At 35.9% G+C, this 15,793-nt stretch overlaps 1 protein-coding gene and 1 non-coding gene across 2 annotated transcripts; both read left to right on the plus strand.

Annotated features, from left to right (window-relative positions):
- Positions 1–3,172: 3,172 nt before the first annotated feature.
- Positions 3,173–3,280, plus strand: LOC130942726 (small nucleolar RNA R71). The gene has a single exon (XR_009071285.1). It is a non-coding gene; the product is annotated as a small nucleolar RNA R71 (small nucleolar RNA).
- A 10,630-nt stretch (positions 3,281–13,910) lies between these two features.
- Positions 13,911–14,987, plus strand: LOC130940618 (protein EPIDERMAL PATTERNING FACTOR 2-like). The gene is made up of 3 exons (XM_057868816.1): positions 13,911–14,139; positions 14,540–14,589; positions 14,793–14,987. The coding sequence occupies exons 1-3, from the start codon at positions 14,040–14,042 to the stop codon at positions 14,985–14,987; spliced, it is 345 nt and encodes a 114-aa protein (XP_057724799.1). The 5' UTR covers positions 13,911–14,039.
- The last annotated feature ends 806 nt before the right edge of the window (positions 14,988–15,793 follow it).

Genomic DNA, 15,793 nt, shown 5'->3' on the forward strand with positions numbered 1-15,793 from the left:
CTAGTGGGAATGATTGAGCGTTGGATAAACTCCAACCATCCCCTAGCCACGGGCTTGAGGTCATGCCTTCTTAATTGAACCGGCTTCCCTCTTGAATCTCTCTTCCGTTGGGCGCCCTCTTCACAAATGTCTATGAGGACTTGATCCAACCTTTGATCAAAGTTGACCCTTCTAGTGTAAGGGTGTTCATCTTCTTGCATCATGGGCAAGTTGAATGCCAACCTTACATTTTCCGGCCTAAAATCTAAGTATTTTCCCCGAACCATTGTAAGCCAATTCTTTGGGTCCGGGTTCACACTTTGATCATGGTTCTTGGTGATCCATGCTTTGGCATAGAACTCTTGAACCATTAAGATTCCGACTTGTTGAATGGGGTTGGTAAGAACTTCCCAATCTCTTCTTCGGATCTCATGTCGGATCTCTGGATATTCACTCTTTTTGAGTTTGAAAGGGACCTCGAGGATCACCTTCTTCAAGGCCACAACTTCATAGAAGTGGTCTTGATGCACCCTTGAGATGAATCTCTCCATCTCCCATGACTCGGAGGTGGAAGCTTTTGCCTTCCCTTTCCTCTTTCTAGAGGTTTCTCCGGCCTTGGATGCCATAAATGGTTATGGAAAAACAAAAAGCATTGCTTTTACCACATCAAACTTAAAAGGTTTGCTCGTCCTCGAGCAAAAGAAGAAAGAAAAGAGTAGAAAAAGAAGAAATAGAGGAGATGGAGATGGCTTTGTAGTTCGGCCAAAGAGGGGAGAAGTAGTGTTTAGGGTGTGTGAAAATGAAGGAGTGAAGATGGGTTTATATAGGGGTGAAGAGAGGGGTAGGGTTTGGCCATTATGGGTGGGTTTGGGTGGGAAAGTGGTTTAAATTTTGAATGGTGAGGTAGGTGGGATTTTATGAAGGATGGATGTGAGTGGTGAAGGGAAACATGGGATTTGATAGGTGAGGGGTTTTTGGGGAAGAGTGGTTGAGGTGATTGGTGAATGGGTGAAGAAGAGAGAGGGTGGTGGGGTAGGTGGGGATCCTGTGGGGTCCACAGATCCTGAGGTGTCAAGGAAAATTTAACCCTGCACCAAGTGGCGTGCAAAAATGCACTATGTGCCAATTCTGGCGTTAAACGCTGGGCTGATGCCCATTTCTGGCGTTTAACGCCAGGTGCTTGCCCTTTTCTGGTGTTTAACGCCAGTCTGGTGCCCCTTTCTGGCGTTAAACGCCCAGAATGGTGCCAGACTGGGCGTTAAACGCCCATTTGCTAACTTCACTGGCGTTTAAACGCCAGCAAGTTCTCCTCCAGGGTGTGCTGTTTTTCTTTCTATTTTTCATTCTATTTCTGCTTTTTCAATTGATTTTGTGACTTTTCATGATCATCAACCTACAGAAAACATAAAATAACAAAGGAAAATAGATTAAATGTAAAATTGGGTTGCCTCCCAACAAGCGCTTCTTTAACGTCAGTAGCTTGACAGAGGGCTCTCATGGAGCCTCACAGATACTCAGAGCAATGTTGGAACCTCCCAACACCAAACTTAGAGTTTGAATGTGGGGGTTCAACACCAAACTTAGAAGTTGGTTGTGGCCTCCCAACACCAAACTTAGAGTTTGACTGTGGGGGCTCTGTTTGACTCTGTTTTGAGAGAAGCTCTTCATGCTTTCTCTCCATGGTGACAGAGGGATATCCTTGAGCCTTAAACACAAAGGATTTTTCATTTACTTGAATGATCAATTCACCTCTGTCCACATCAATCACAGCCTTTGCTGTGGCTAGGAAGGGTCTGCCAAGGATGATGAATTCATCCATGCACTTCCCAGTCTCTAGGACTATGAAATCAGCAGGGATGTAATGGTCTTCAACCTTTACCAGAACATCCTCTACAAGTCCATAAGCTTGTTTTCTTGAATTGTCTGCCATCTCTAGTGAGATTCTTGCAGCTTGTACCTCAAAGATCCCTAGCTTCTCCATTACAGAGAGAGGCATGAGGTTTACACTTGACCCTAAGTCACACAGAGCCTTCTTAAAGGTCATGGTGCCTATGGTACAAGGTATTGAAAACTTCCCAGGATCTTGTCTCTTTTGAGGTAATTTCTGCCTAGACAAGTCATCCAGTTCTTTGGTGAGCAAAGGAGGTTCGTTCTCCCAAGTCTCATTACCAAATAACTTGTCATTCAGCTTCATGATTGCTCCAAGGTATTTAGCAACTTGCTCTTCAGTGACATACTCATCCTCTTCAGAGGAAGAATACTCATCAGAGCTCATGAATGGCAGAAGTAAATCAAATGGAATCTCTATGGTCTCAGTGTGAGCCTCAGATTCCCATGGTTCCTCATTAGGGAACTCATTGGAGGTCAGTGGACGTCCATTGAGGTCTTCCTCAGTGGCGTTCACTGCCTCTTCCTCCTCTCCAAGTTCGGCCATATTGATGGCCTTGCACTCTCCTTTTGGATTTTCTTCTGTATTGCTTGGAAGAGTACTAGGAGGAAGTTCAGTAATTTTCTTGCTCAGCTGTCCCACTTGTGCCTCCAAATTTCTAATGGAGGACCTTGTTTCAGTCATGAAACTTTGAGTGGTTTTGATTAGATCAGAGACCATGGTTGCTAAGTCAGAGTGGCTCTGCTTAGAACTCTCTGTCTGTTGCTGAGAAGATGATGGAAAGGGCTTGCCATTGCTAAACCTGTTTCTTCCACCATTATTATTGTTGAAACCTTGTTGAGGTCTCTGTTGATCCTTCCATAAGAGATTTGGATGATTTATCCACGAAGAATTATAGGTGTTTCCATAGGGTTCTCCCATGTAATTCACCTCTTCCATTGAAGGGTTCTCAGGATCATAAGCTTCTTCTTCAGATGAAGCATCCTTAGTACTGCTTGGTGCATTTTGCATTCCAGCCAGACTTTGAGAAATCAAATTGACTTGTTGGGTCAATATTTTGTTCTGAGCCAGTATGGCATTCAGAGTATCAATCTCAAGAACTCCTTTCTTCTGATTTGTCCCATTGTTCACAGGATTCCTTTCAGAAGTGTACATGAATTGGTTATTTGCAACCATTTCAATGAGCTCTTGAGCTTCTGTAGGCGTCTTCTTCAGATGAAGAGATCCTCCAGCAGAGCTATCCAAAGACATCTTGGATAGTTCAGAGAGACCATCATAGAAAATACCTATGATGCTCCATTCAGAAAGCATGTCAGAAGGACATTTTCTAATCAATTGTTTGTATCTTTCCCAAGCTTCATAGAAGGATTCTCCTTCCTTCTGTTTGAAGGTTTGGACTTCCACTCTAAGATTACTCAATTTTTGAGGTGGAAAGAACTTTGCCAAGAAGGCATTGACTAGTTTTTCCCAAGAGTTTGGGCTTTCTTTAGGTTGCGAGTCCAACCATATCCTAGCTCTGTCTCTTACAGCAAAAGGGAATAGCATAAGTCTGTAGACCTCAGGGTCAACCCCATTAGTCTTGACAGTGTCACAGATTTGCAAGAATTCAGCTAAAAACTGATGAGGATCTTCCAGTGGAAGTCCATGGAACTTGCAATTCTGTTGCATTAGAGAAACTAATTGAGCCTTAAGCTCAAAGTTGTTTGCTCCAATGGCAGGGATAGAGATGCTTCTCCCATAGAACTCGGGAGTAGGTGCAGTAAAGTCACCCAGCACCTTCCTTGCATTGTTGGCATTGTTGTTGTTTTCGGCTGCCATGGGTTCTTCTTCTTTGAAGAATTCTGTTAGGTTCTCTACAGAGAATTGTGCTTTAGCTTCTCTTAGCTTTCGCTTCAAGGTCCTTTCAAGTTCAGGGTCAGCTTCAACAAGAATGCTTTTATCTTTGCTCCTGCTCATATGAAAGAGAAGAGAACAAAAAAATGTGGAATCCTCTATGTCACAGTATAGAGATTCCTTGAGGTGTCAGAGGAACAGAAAAATAGAAGGAAGAGGTAGAAGAATTCGAACTTAGTGAGATAGAGTTCAAATTGTGCATTGAGGAGGAGTGGTACTCCATAAATAGAAGGATGTGAGAAGAGGGGAAGAGATTTTTCAAAAATTAAGTAAAAGATTTTAAAAACATTTTGAAAAAGATTTTGAAGAAGATATGATTGAAAATTTTTTTGAAAAAGATGTGATTTAAAAGTTATGGTTTTAAAAAGATGTGATTGAGAAGATATGATTTGAAAAACAATTTAAAAAGATTTGATTTTAAAAAAAAAATTAATGACTTGGCTAACAAGAAAAGATATGATTCAAACATTAAACCTTTCTCAACAGAAAAGGCAACATACTTGAAATGTTGAATCAAATCATTAATTGTTAGCAAGTATCTTTGAAAAAGGAAAGAAATTTATTTTGAAAACAATTTGATTGAAAAGATATGATTTTAAAAAGATTTGATTTTGAAAAACTTTGAAAACTTGAAAAAATTTGCATTAAAAACAAAATCTTCCCTCTTGTGCCATCCTGGCATTAAACGCCCAGAATGGTATCCATTCTGGCATTTAACGCCCAAAATGCTACCTTTTTGGGCGTTAAACGCCCAGCCAGGTATCCTGGCTGGCGTTTAAACGCCAGTTTTTCCTTCTTCACTGAGCGTTTTGAACGCCCAGCTTTTTCTGTATAATTCCTCTACTGCATGTACTGAATCTTCAGTTCCCTGTATTATTGACCTGAAAACAGAACCAAGATCAAATAAACAATGCATGCAAGACATCAAACTTAAAATGAGACACAAGACTCAACAAGAAACATAAAATATTTTTGGTTTTTATGATTTTGTAATTTTTTTGGTTTTTTCGAAAATTAAGTGGAAAAGAAAATAAAGGTATCAAAATTCTTAATGAGAATTCCAGGAATCATGCAATGTTAGTCTAAAGCTTCAGTCTAAAGGAATTAGACATGGATAGCCAAGCTTCAGCAGGACATTGCATTCAAGAGCTAAATTGATGAGAATCAATCAGCTTTGGTGATGATAAGATCATCACTTTGAAACACTAGAATTAATTCTTAAGAACTCTGAAAAATACCTAATCTAAGCAACAAGATGAACCGTCAGTTGTCCATACTCGAAACAATCCCCGGCAACGGCGCCAAAAACTTGGTGCACGAAATTCTGATCACTACTTTTCACAACTCAAATAATCTCCGGTAATGAATCCAAAAACTTGGCGTTCAATACCATGGCATAAACACAACTTCGCACAACTAACTAGCAAGTGCACTGGGTCGTCCAAGTAATAAACCTTACGCGAGTAAGGGTCGATCCCACGGAGATTGTTGGTATGAAGCAAGCTATGGTCATCTTGTAAATCTCAGTCAGGCAGACTCAAATGGTTATGAATGATTTATGAATAAAACATAAAGATAAGGATAGAGATACTTATGCAATTCATTGGTGAGAATTTCAGATAAGCGTATGAAGATGCTTTGTCCCTTCCGTCTCTCTGCTTTCCTACTGTCTTCATCCAATCCTTCTTACTCCCTTCCATGGCAAGCTGTATGTTGGGCATCACCGTTGTCAATGGCTACAGTCCCATCCTCTCAGTGGAAATGTTCAACGCACCCTGTCACGGCACGGCTATCCAGCTGTCGGTTCTCGATCATGTCGGAATAGAATCCAGTGATTCTTTTGCGTCTGTCACTAACGCCCCACAATCGCGAGTTTGAAGCTCGTCACAGTCATTCAATCATTGAATCCTACTCAGAATACCACAGACAAGGTTTAGACCTTCCGGATTCTCTTGAATGCCGCCATCAATTCTAGCTTATACCACGAAGATTCCGGTTAAGGAAATCCAAGAGATATCTACCCAATCTAAGGTAAAACGGAGGTGATTGACGGTCACACGTTCATAGGTGAGAATGATGATGAGTGTCACGGATCATCACATTCATCAAGTTGAAGAACAAGTGATATCTTGGAACAAGAACAAGCTGAATTGAATAGAAGAACAATAGTAATTGCATTAATACTCGAGGTACAGCAGAGCTCCACACCTTAATCTATGGTGTGTAGAAACTCCACCGTTGAAAATACATAAGAACAAGGTCTAGGCATGGCCGTGAGGCCAGCCCCCAGTGATCAAAAGATTCAAAGATCTCAAGATATCAAATACAATAGTAAAAGGTCCTACTTATAGGGAACTAGTAGCTTAAGAATTACAAAGGTGAGTAAATGACATAAAAATCCACTTCCGGGCCCAATTGATGTGTGCTTGGGCTGAGCATTGAAGCATTTTCGTGTAGAGACTCTTCTTGGAGTTAAACGCCAACTTTTGTGCCAGTTTGGGCGTTTAACTCCCATTTTTGTGCCAGTTTCGGCGTTAAACGCCAGGCAGTTTTGAGCTGATTTGGAACGCCGGTTTGGGCCATCAAATCTCGGGCAAAGTATGGACTATTATATATTGCTGGAAAGCCCAGGATGTCTACTTTCCAACGCCGCTGAGAGCGCGCCAATTGGGCTTTTGTAGCTCCAGAAAATCCACTTCGAGTGCAGGGGGGTCAGAATCCAACAGCATCTGCAGTCCTTTTTAGTCTCTGAATCAGATTTTTGCTCAGGTCCCTCAATTTCAGCCAGAAAATACCTGAAATCACAGAAAAATACACAAACTCATAGTAAAGTCCAGAAAAGTGAATTTTAACTAAAAACTAATAAAAATTATACTAAAAACTAACTAAAACATACTAAAAACATACTAAAAATAATGCCAAAAAGCGTATAAATTATCCGCTCATCATTATACTTTCCTTTCAACTACTACTATGTATATATAATATTTTCCTTTTAGAGGTCATAGCGCCTCACCACATGTGATTTATATCCTAGAAGTAAATCTCTGTGTGGTAGGGACTGGACTTAGATCCTTGAAGTCTAGCGCCAACTTCCTTTCCTTTTCCTAGGAGTGCATTTTGTGTTTCCTTATATGTTTATATTAACTCCTTATTACTTTAAAAACTAATCCTAAAACACAATAATTCTAATACAACTCCAAACATATAATTAGATACGAAAACTTCATCAAAAACATAAGAACCTTGATTTAAACCTAAAAAAATATTCAAAAAGTTGTCTAAAAACTACAAAAGATGCCTAGGCATCCAAGAACCTAATAAAAAAATCAGCACCCAAAGAGTTATCCAAATTTCATTCTCACTCCCATTCACAGTATAAAAACAACCACACAAATATATATCCTTCTCTCCCTAGCCGCACACTGTGCCGTTCAACCGCCCCATATCTGCGCTGCTGCTCGTGCTGCCGAACAATGCTGCATGACCTCCTTCCGCCATCAGCCGTCGTGTAAGAATCGCAACAAATCAACCGGTTAATTAAGTGATTATATTGCCCAAATTTGATTCTGAAAAGTTAGAGACAGAATTTGAGGATTTAAAGGTGATTTTTGGACTCAGTGGGTCTTTCTAAGTCAGAAAATATATTTTCTACAAAAGATCGTGAAAAACTGCGAATCGGCAGTTGAACCGGTTGAACTAGTTCAAGTCTACCCGGAACCGCAAGAGAAAAAGTAGAAACAGTCAAGAACCTTAGAAAAATATTAGAAATGAAAAACTGGGCGTAAATTTTAAAGGTTTGGCCCGAAGTTGGGCCAAACAGGTTAAAAACGCTAACGAGGTGGACCGGGCCCAAGTTGGGCACAAGCCCAACATATAAAAGGGTTCATTAAGTGAACCCAACTCAACACACAACACTTAAACACACACACCCATCATAAATTGAGAGAAGAGGAAGAGGAAGAAGAAAACACTATTCACCCTCTACTTCTCTAGCTCATATTTTGAGCTATAGAGCTCCGATTGCCGCACCGTTTGCAGTTACGCGTTCCTTGTGACGAAATTTGTCTGATCATAACTTTTTCTTTGGTTTTCAAAATCTGATGAAACTTGTCTAGAATTAAAAATTCTTGAAAACCCTTTAAATCGATATAAAGTTTGTGAAATTTGGAATTTGGTAGAGAAAGTTATGAACATTCAAAGTTGGTGTTGAAAATTTAAAATTCTGTAAACTTACAGAATTTTGTGTTTTCTGGTATGTGCGCACGCACATCCTAGTGCGCACACACACTTCTGCGAAAATCTTGACCTGTGCACACGCACAGACCTGTGTGCACTCACACCAATGGTAAATTGCAACCTGTGCACAGCTTGTGTGCACACACACCAATGGTAAATTGTAACCTGTGCGTACGCACAAACCTGTGCGCACTCACACATTGGGGAGGCCAGTCCATTGGGAACGCTGGCACAGGTTGTGCAAATGAACAGAATTTGTAAATTTTGACACCTGTGCATACGCACACGCCTGTGCGTACGCACACTTTTAAAAATTTGCTTGGGCGTGCGCACGCACACCCCTGTGCGGACGCACACGCCCTGTTTCTCAACATTTGCTTTGTTTCAACTATTCTACCTTCCCAACAAGGCTGTAAGCTTCTATAACACCATTTTAAAGCTTTTGGGTGTAATTTTGCGTATGAGAATATGGGATTTTACCTAAGGGTTTTAGTTTATCATAATTATAAAAGTTAGCAAATGGAGGACTAGGTTTCTAGTGTACCAAGGAAGGCATGATGGTGTGTGATGAATGATTGATGTATGAGATGAGAATGGATGAACTGTTGAGTTCAGAATGAAAATGTGAATTGACAGTAGTTGTGATGAGTCGAGGATTCGAATGTGTGATGAAGAATCACTGATGTATTAAAACTGTTTTCTGAAAAACCACTGTACTACTGTTTTATACTGAGATTATGATACGCTATGCATCCGGCAAGGACGGTGGTTAATCCCGCCTGTCGAGGTAGCGGCGGTGGTGTAAGGACGGTGGTTAATCCTGCTTGCGCTTTGATGTGAGGTCGGTGGCAATAGTATCCCTCTCACATCCCTTCGGATCTATAGAGTGTACAGGCGCAAAACCCTGGATAGTGATCCGAACACTATATCTCGGGGGTTCCCATATAATGATTCCGAAGGGCAACATCTCTATGGAGATGTATCGGGTTGGCAGTTGAACCGACAATGTAATATCACAGCCAGTAGGACAGGCATTCATCATGTGCATTTTCTATCTGTTTGTATGCTTTGCCGACTTGAGATTGTTTGCCTATTTGTATAACATGTCTAATTGCTACTTGAGTTAATTGCTTATTATGCTTCTACTTGTGTTTTACTTGCATTGTATATAATTGTGCTTTCTATTGGGATTGAGGAGGTTCGGAAGGCGGAGGCGATGGCATCGCATAGAGGGTAGGCTGGTGAAGGCTGTGGGACAGCGGTGTTCATTTAGATTAGAGACTCCCCTAAGATATAGTAACCGGTTTAGTTATGTTAAGATTTATATAAGTATACTTATTTGTTTTAGAATGCTTTAAGTTTGAATCTTGTGATGGATATGGAGTCTAGGATTGCCTTTGGTGTCCTGGGGTCTTATATCCTACATCACTGGGCACTCTTACCATACTGAGAACCTACAGTTCTCATACCATATTTATGTTGTTATTTTCAGATGCAGGTCGCAACCCACCACGGTGAGTTGTTTTTAGTGGTGACAAGAGTGGAGGATCTGGATACTTTTTGGAGTCTTTTTTATTTATTATGTATATGTCTCTCACTTTTGTATTTTGCTTTGCCTAGAGGCTTGTATATGAGAGAACAAAATTTGTATAAGCTGTTTTGACTGTCTGGTTCGTTGGTCTGTATATAGCTAGCCGGCTTAAACTTCGCGAGCCGTGACTAGATTCCTATGCTATTATACTATTATCTATTGTTATATTATATCTGTATCTTGTGCTTTAATCTTGAAACTTTGTTAGTACATTTTGCGCTTTTTAATCCTGTCTTTGAGCTATCTTATTCATCGGGCTTCTAGATTATACTATTCTTTCTATATATGTGTATATATATCATATGTATGAGCTTAGAACTGTCGTAATCTCTGATTAACCTTTGCTTTACGACGCGGGGTAAAGCTTAGGCTAATTAGGGTGTTACACGTCACAACGCCTCCACCGTGAATGCCTCAATGCCGCACACATTTGGATGCAGAGGAAGGCCGCGGATCACACCACCGTGTCCCGCTACAAACTAGCAAGTGAGACCCAACGCTGCATACCATTGTCGCACCACTTTCTCCCGCCACCAATTGCTGTGGTGCCTCCATTACAAACACTGCAAAGCCACATGCATTTGGGCGCAAAAGAAGATCATGGATCATACCACGGTGACACACCGCACACCATCAAGTGAGGCTCGCCACTCGTCTGCCACCAACGACGCTGTGGTCTGTGCAGTGGACGACAAAGAAGGATGTCATTGCCATTGGATTCATTCTTCTTTTTGGATGATTTTTTTTTACCAGTTTTGGATATTTCTTTTGTCCTAGGTTTTGAATGTTTCTTCTTTTCTCCTTTTTTTCTATTATTTTTTATGTTTTTTTTTTTAGTTTTCGGATATTCTTTTTTTAATAATTTTGGATATCTGGTTTTGTTAAGTTTTTAATTTTTAAAATAATTTTGGATATCCCATTTTTATTAGGTTTTATATGTTTCTTTCATTGTCTTTTGGATGTTTCTTTTTATTATGTTTTGGATATTCTTTCTACAATGGCGTTCTTTTTCTTCTTGTAGGTTTTGGATGATTCTTGTTACTTGTTTTGGATGTTTCTTTCTCCTAGGTTTCGGATGTGTATTTTTTATATATTTTTTTGATGTTTTTATATGTGTCTTCTCTTTGGGATTTGGATTCTTTTAATAGTTTTAGATGTTTCTTTTCTTAGTTTTTGAATGTTCTTTTTTCAATATTTTTGGATATCTCATTTTATTAGACTTTGAATTTTTTAAATCGATTTTGTATATCTCATTTTGTTAGGTTTGGATATTTCTTTTTGTAATATTTTAGATATTTTTTTATTAGGTTTTGGATATTATTTTTACAATGATTTTGGATGTTTGTTTTCATTTGTTTAATTTTTTTTTTGAACATTGAATTTTTCTTTCGTTGGATTTTAGATGTTTCTCATGATAATTTAAATTTTGCATTTCCTCCAAAAAGAAAATATAAAAAATGGTTGCTAGTTGGCTATATTTAACTGCACCTCTTGTTGATTATCTAACAAAGTTATTTTATTTCTTAACATCTCTGCTAAATTCTAATCTCATTTTGAACGTTTAAAACGTCCTACTAATTTTGTCTTGAACATTTTATTTTGTACTATCTTTTTTTAATCAAAATTAAAACTTTCTTTTAAAAATATATTTTTTTCTTTATTTTTATTTTTTTATCAAATTATTCTGCTATTTTTATTCTCAAAACATTATAATTACTACGACTATGACTGCTAAAATTTTTTTGTTCTGTTATTGAAAAGAAAATTATAATGGAGGAAGGGTGTTTTTGTTTTTGTGAGAAAAAATAATTTTTTATCGTAGAATTAACATAAGGCAGAATAAGTGAGATAAAAAAAAAAATATTTCAAACATTAGGAACAAAATTAAAGTTTAACTCAAATATTAGGGATTCAAATAATAGTGTTTTATTCACAAATTTATTTTTTCTCGAACACATGCTAATCAATATTTGAAACTTGGCGGACAATAAGCAAAAATCATACTTGAACTTATGGTTCGGTTCATGATAAAAATTAGTTTGATCAGATTAACCAAAAATTGGCCACGAAAATAGTTCGGTTTATGGTAGAAATCAATTATGAATAAGTTAATAAAAAATCAGAAAAACAAATAAAAAAATAATAAATTAATTGAACTAGTATTTTTTAGTAGTTAATTAATTTTAAATTATAAAATATAAAAAAATATTTTAAAAAAATATATTTATATATAAATATATAAATTAGTTCGATTTCTTACTCCATAAATTCGATAATCAGTTCGATTTTTGAAATATTACTTGAACCCAAAATATTTTAAAAAAATCTAGCTTATATTTGGCCTGAACATTCAGGTTATGTGTAGTTTCATCATTCTGTTTTATTTTAATTTAATTTACCATCTTCATTTGTTTTCACTTTTCAAACAATCAAAACTCAAAAGTGTGTCTCAATTAATGCCATCATTCAAACCAACATTTTCTGCTCCCTTTCCTCTGATAGGTGTGCCCTACTAGTGATGCCTGCTGAGTCCCCAATCTGTTCTCCCTCAAAAAGTGTGGAATTTATTATTCAAAATTCATAAATGCTCTTTTTTTTTTTTGACTAAATGCTCTTCTTTTAATACAGGAGTCATGCTATCACTCTTGAATTTAAATTGTCATTTTCTAATGTAATTTTTTTAAATTACTCTTCAGCTTGATTATTCTTTTTATGATGATCGGAAAAAAAATTCATTGCAAGAATAATTTCAAATAGCATGGTATTATTAATTATGTATAAAAATATGTACAAAATATTTTCACTCGCATGACTAAATTTCGAAAGTGATATTTTAAATTCACGATTTTTACTATTTTAGTCTCCTAAATCTAAAATTCACTATACTGATATCGAAATCTAACTTCAAACACGATATTGGTCTCCAAATTTTTTCTGCAGTTGAGTCAACGAATGAAATGTTGAGTTAGTTCTGACTTGTCATGCTAGATACAAGGTTAAATATCATTTAATTTTAGCACTTAAACAAGAAAAATATGATAATTTTAAAGAATAAGAAAAGATAAAATGATTTGCATATTATATAAACTCTTTTTCGTCTTCTCGTTTTTTAATTTTTTTAATGACAAAACAAAACGATGCTGTTAATCCTGTATTTAGAGTGACAAGTCAAATATAACACAGTATTTTTTTCACTTGATCAGTATTAGAAAAAATCTGAGAGTTATTATAGTGTTCAAACTCTAAAACTGGATCTTGGGGATTAATATACTGAATTTTGAATCTAAAAAATTAAAATAATAAAAAAACATAAATCATAAAAATTATTGTAAGGATTTAGTCCACTCACATTGTAGCATGCGATTAAATTCAATTACAAAAAACATGACTTTTTGGTTTGATATTTATGATTGCTTTTTATTTTATTATTTTATTCTATAAAATACAGGCTGATCACCAATCAAAGCAATTAATTTTTAAATAATTTTTTAATTGATGTAATTCACCAAAATACGTAATTGCAGTGATGTGTAAGTATATAACTTGGTCTGCTTTTTGTAAAGTTCGAAATGTATAATGCTTTTCACAAGCTTCTGAAATATAAAAAAACAAAAAAAAAAACAAAAAACTAAAAACAAAAAACCAAAAATATTACTTTGCTCAACATGTGAAAAGCTCAGAGAGACAATATGTGTAACAGATTTTCTTTACAATATCCGAAATCCTTTTCAAGAGGAAATAAGGTTGTGAAGGTGTGGTCTATATATGTACACTACAAAAATATTATTTGTACATTAAAATTAACCAAATACACTTTGAAGACCTATTTTGATAGAATTCTCTAATTTAAATCTATATTCAAATTTTTTAACTCACCAATCACTCTATTAACCTGCTTGTTAAGGTTAGTAAGTTAAGGTTAATAAAGTAGTAATTTGCTACAAAAAAATAAATATTTAAAATTTTAAAATTTAACGTATTAGATCCTTGCTTTTTTTAGTGACCTTAACAAATATTGTCAGGATAGTTATTAGTAAAATTCTAATAGTTAGTAACAAACAAATGTTCATTTATTAAAAGAATTAAAAAAAAACAAAAAACAAGGGAAAACAAAATTGGAGGACTCAACAAAAACCTGTGAAACCTTTAATTAAAGTAGGCCGTGTATCATGTGAAATGGAGCAGATGTACCACATTGCTCATTTAATAGGATCTCTTTGCTTCTTCATCATTATTTCTCTCTATATATATGTATATGTGTAACACAAATCCTATTAACTCATCAACAAATCAATTCCATCTCAAAAGTACACCCTATCCTATGCTTTTTGCTTCTCACTTTCTCACTAGACTCCATATCCTCTAGTAATGAAAAATTGAAAAAATAAAAGAGTAAAAAAATTTCCAAGTCATTGTTAAGTTGGGAGAGTATTAGTAGTTGGTGACATTATGAGCACTTTGTCACTTGGAACCCACAAGTTTTTCCTATTTGTGATCTTCTTCATGTTGGTTTCCATTGGTTGGAGCCGTAGGGTGATTCCAAATAATGGTAAGTCAAATGCTCCTTTCCTAATTACCAATTTACTATCATTTTTCCCCCCAGTTGACAAAGTTAATTGTGATTTTTTACCATATATTATTTATGTAAAATTAATATATATAAAAGAGAAAAAAATTAGATAGTCAGAGATAACATAGTCCATTCCATCTATAAATCATAAGATAGTAAAATCATGAATATTTTTCAAGCAAGTTGAACATATTTCAAAATTTAAATATAGTTTAAAATTGAAATTCCAACTTTGAATTATCATTTCAAGGATCATATTATTTAAGAATTACAAAACTAATAACCTTTTATGGTTGTCACAATGTTCTTATTAAAAGGGTCTTAGTGCTACAATTTATTTTTAATTTCTTAACAGGTAACTTTTTCTCTTGTTTTGCAGTTAAGTTGAATAACTTGCAAGAAGAGGTAGCAGCAATTAGAAATAAAAAGGTTCAATATCAATAGTTTTATTACTCTCTGTATTCCTTTTTGTTTGTTATTATAGTAATCTATTACCAAATTTAAAATAAAATAAAATAAATGAAGCGCATAATGTTATGTTAACTCACTTGTCTGCTTTCAAGACATATGGGATAATACTACCATATGGGTTCTGTATAATTTACCAAACAACCTGTATGTGACTTATGCAGGAAGAAGCAAAGGAAGATGTTGTATTGGAACAGAGTTCAACTGGATCCTCCATACCAGATTGTTCCCATGCATGTGGACCATGTTTTCCTTGCAAGAGGGTTATGGTTAGTTTCAAGTGCTCAATTGCAGAGTCCTGCCCTATAGTTTATAGATGCATTTGTAAAGGGAAATACTACCATGTACCTTCAAATTGATTGTTCATATTAGTCACTCCCTCCGTTCTATAGGATCTGGTCATTTTAGTATATTCATAATTTAATCTAGTATATTCATAATTTAATGTATCTAGATACACAAAGTTATGAATATAACAAATTCTAAATGTGACGAATATTTTAAAATGTTGGGAGTTAGAATAATATTGTCAGACTGTTTCGTGCCGATTAGATATAGATTAGTAATACAATTAACTAACTCGTTCAAATATTATTAATTCTATCACTTACTTTTTGGCGAAAATTCTAAGCGCTCTAGCAATTTTTTTCCCTCATTTTAAATTAAGTCTAGGGTTATTGTTGTAATTTTCAAGTAGAGGATCTGGGTTTTGAAATTTCACCATTTTGGGCTGATTAGATAGGTTAGGGAGGTGGGTAATGTGCATGAGGAAGAATAGAAGAGTGAGTAGCTAGGAGAAATTTTGAGGAGAGTTTGTATAGTAGGATGAAGCTTTGGCTATATATTAGGCTTGTTCAATTTATTTTCTTTATTAATAGTGAATTCGTTAGCATCATTGAGACCTCCAGTACTCCATGGTACATCCTTCTGAATTTGTAATTGAAGAAAAAATAAATAGAGGTGAGATATCAAAATTCAAAACACCAATAAGGATATCACTTTCTTTTTTTTATTTTTTTTTGGTCGTAGAAATCCACTCTTACACAATACACATTAACCTAGCCACCACTAATTAGGACGTCAATGTAATTCAGGCCCATTAGCATTTTCTGAAATTTGTGAGTAGCTCATTAAAATAGGCCATATAAAAGTTTGTAATATGAAC

The sequence above is a fragment of the Arachis stenosperma genome, chromosome 7 (genome assembly GCF_014773155.1).
Source record: "Arachis stenosperma cultivar V10309 chromosome 7, arast.V10309.gnm1.PFL2, whole genome shotgun sequence".
NCBI classification, from domain to species: Eukaryota; Viridiplantae; Streptophyta; class Magnoliopsida; order Fabales; family Fabaceae; genus Arachis; species Arachis stenosperma.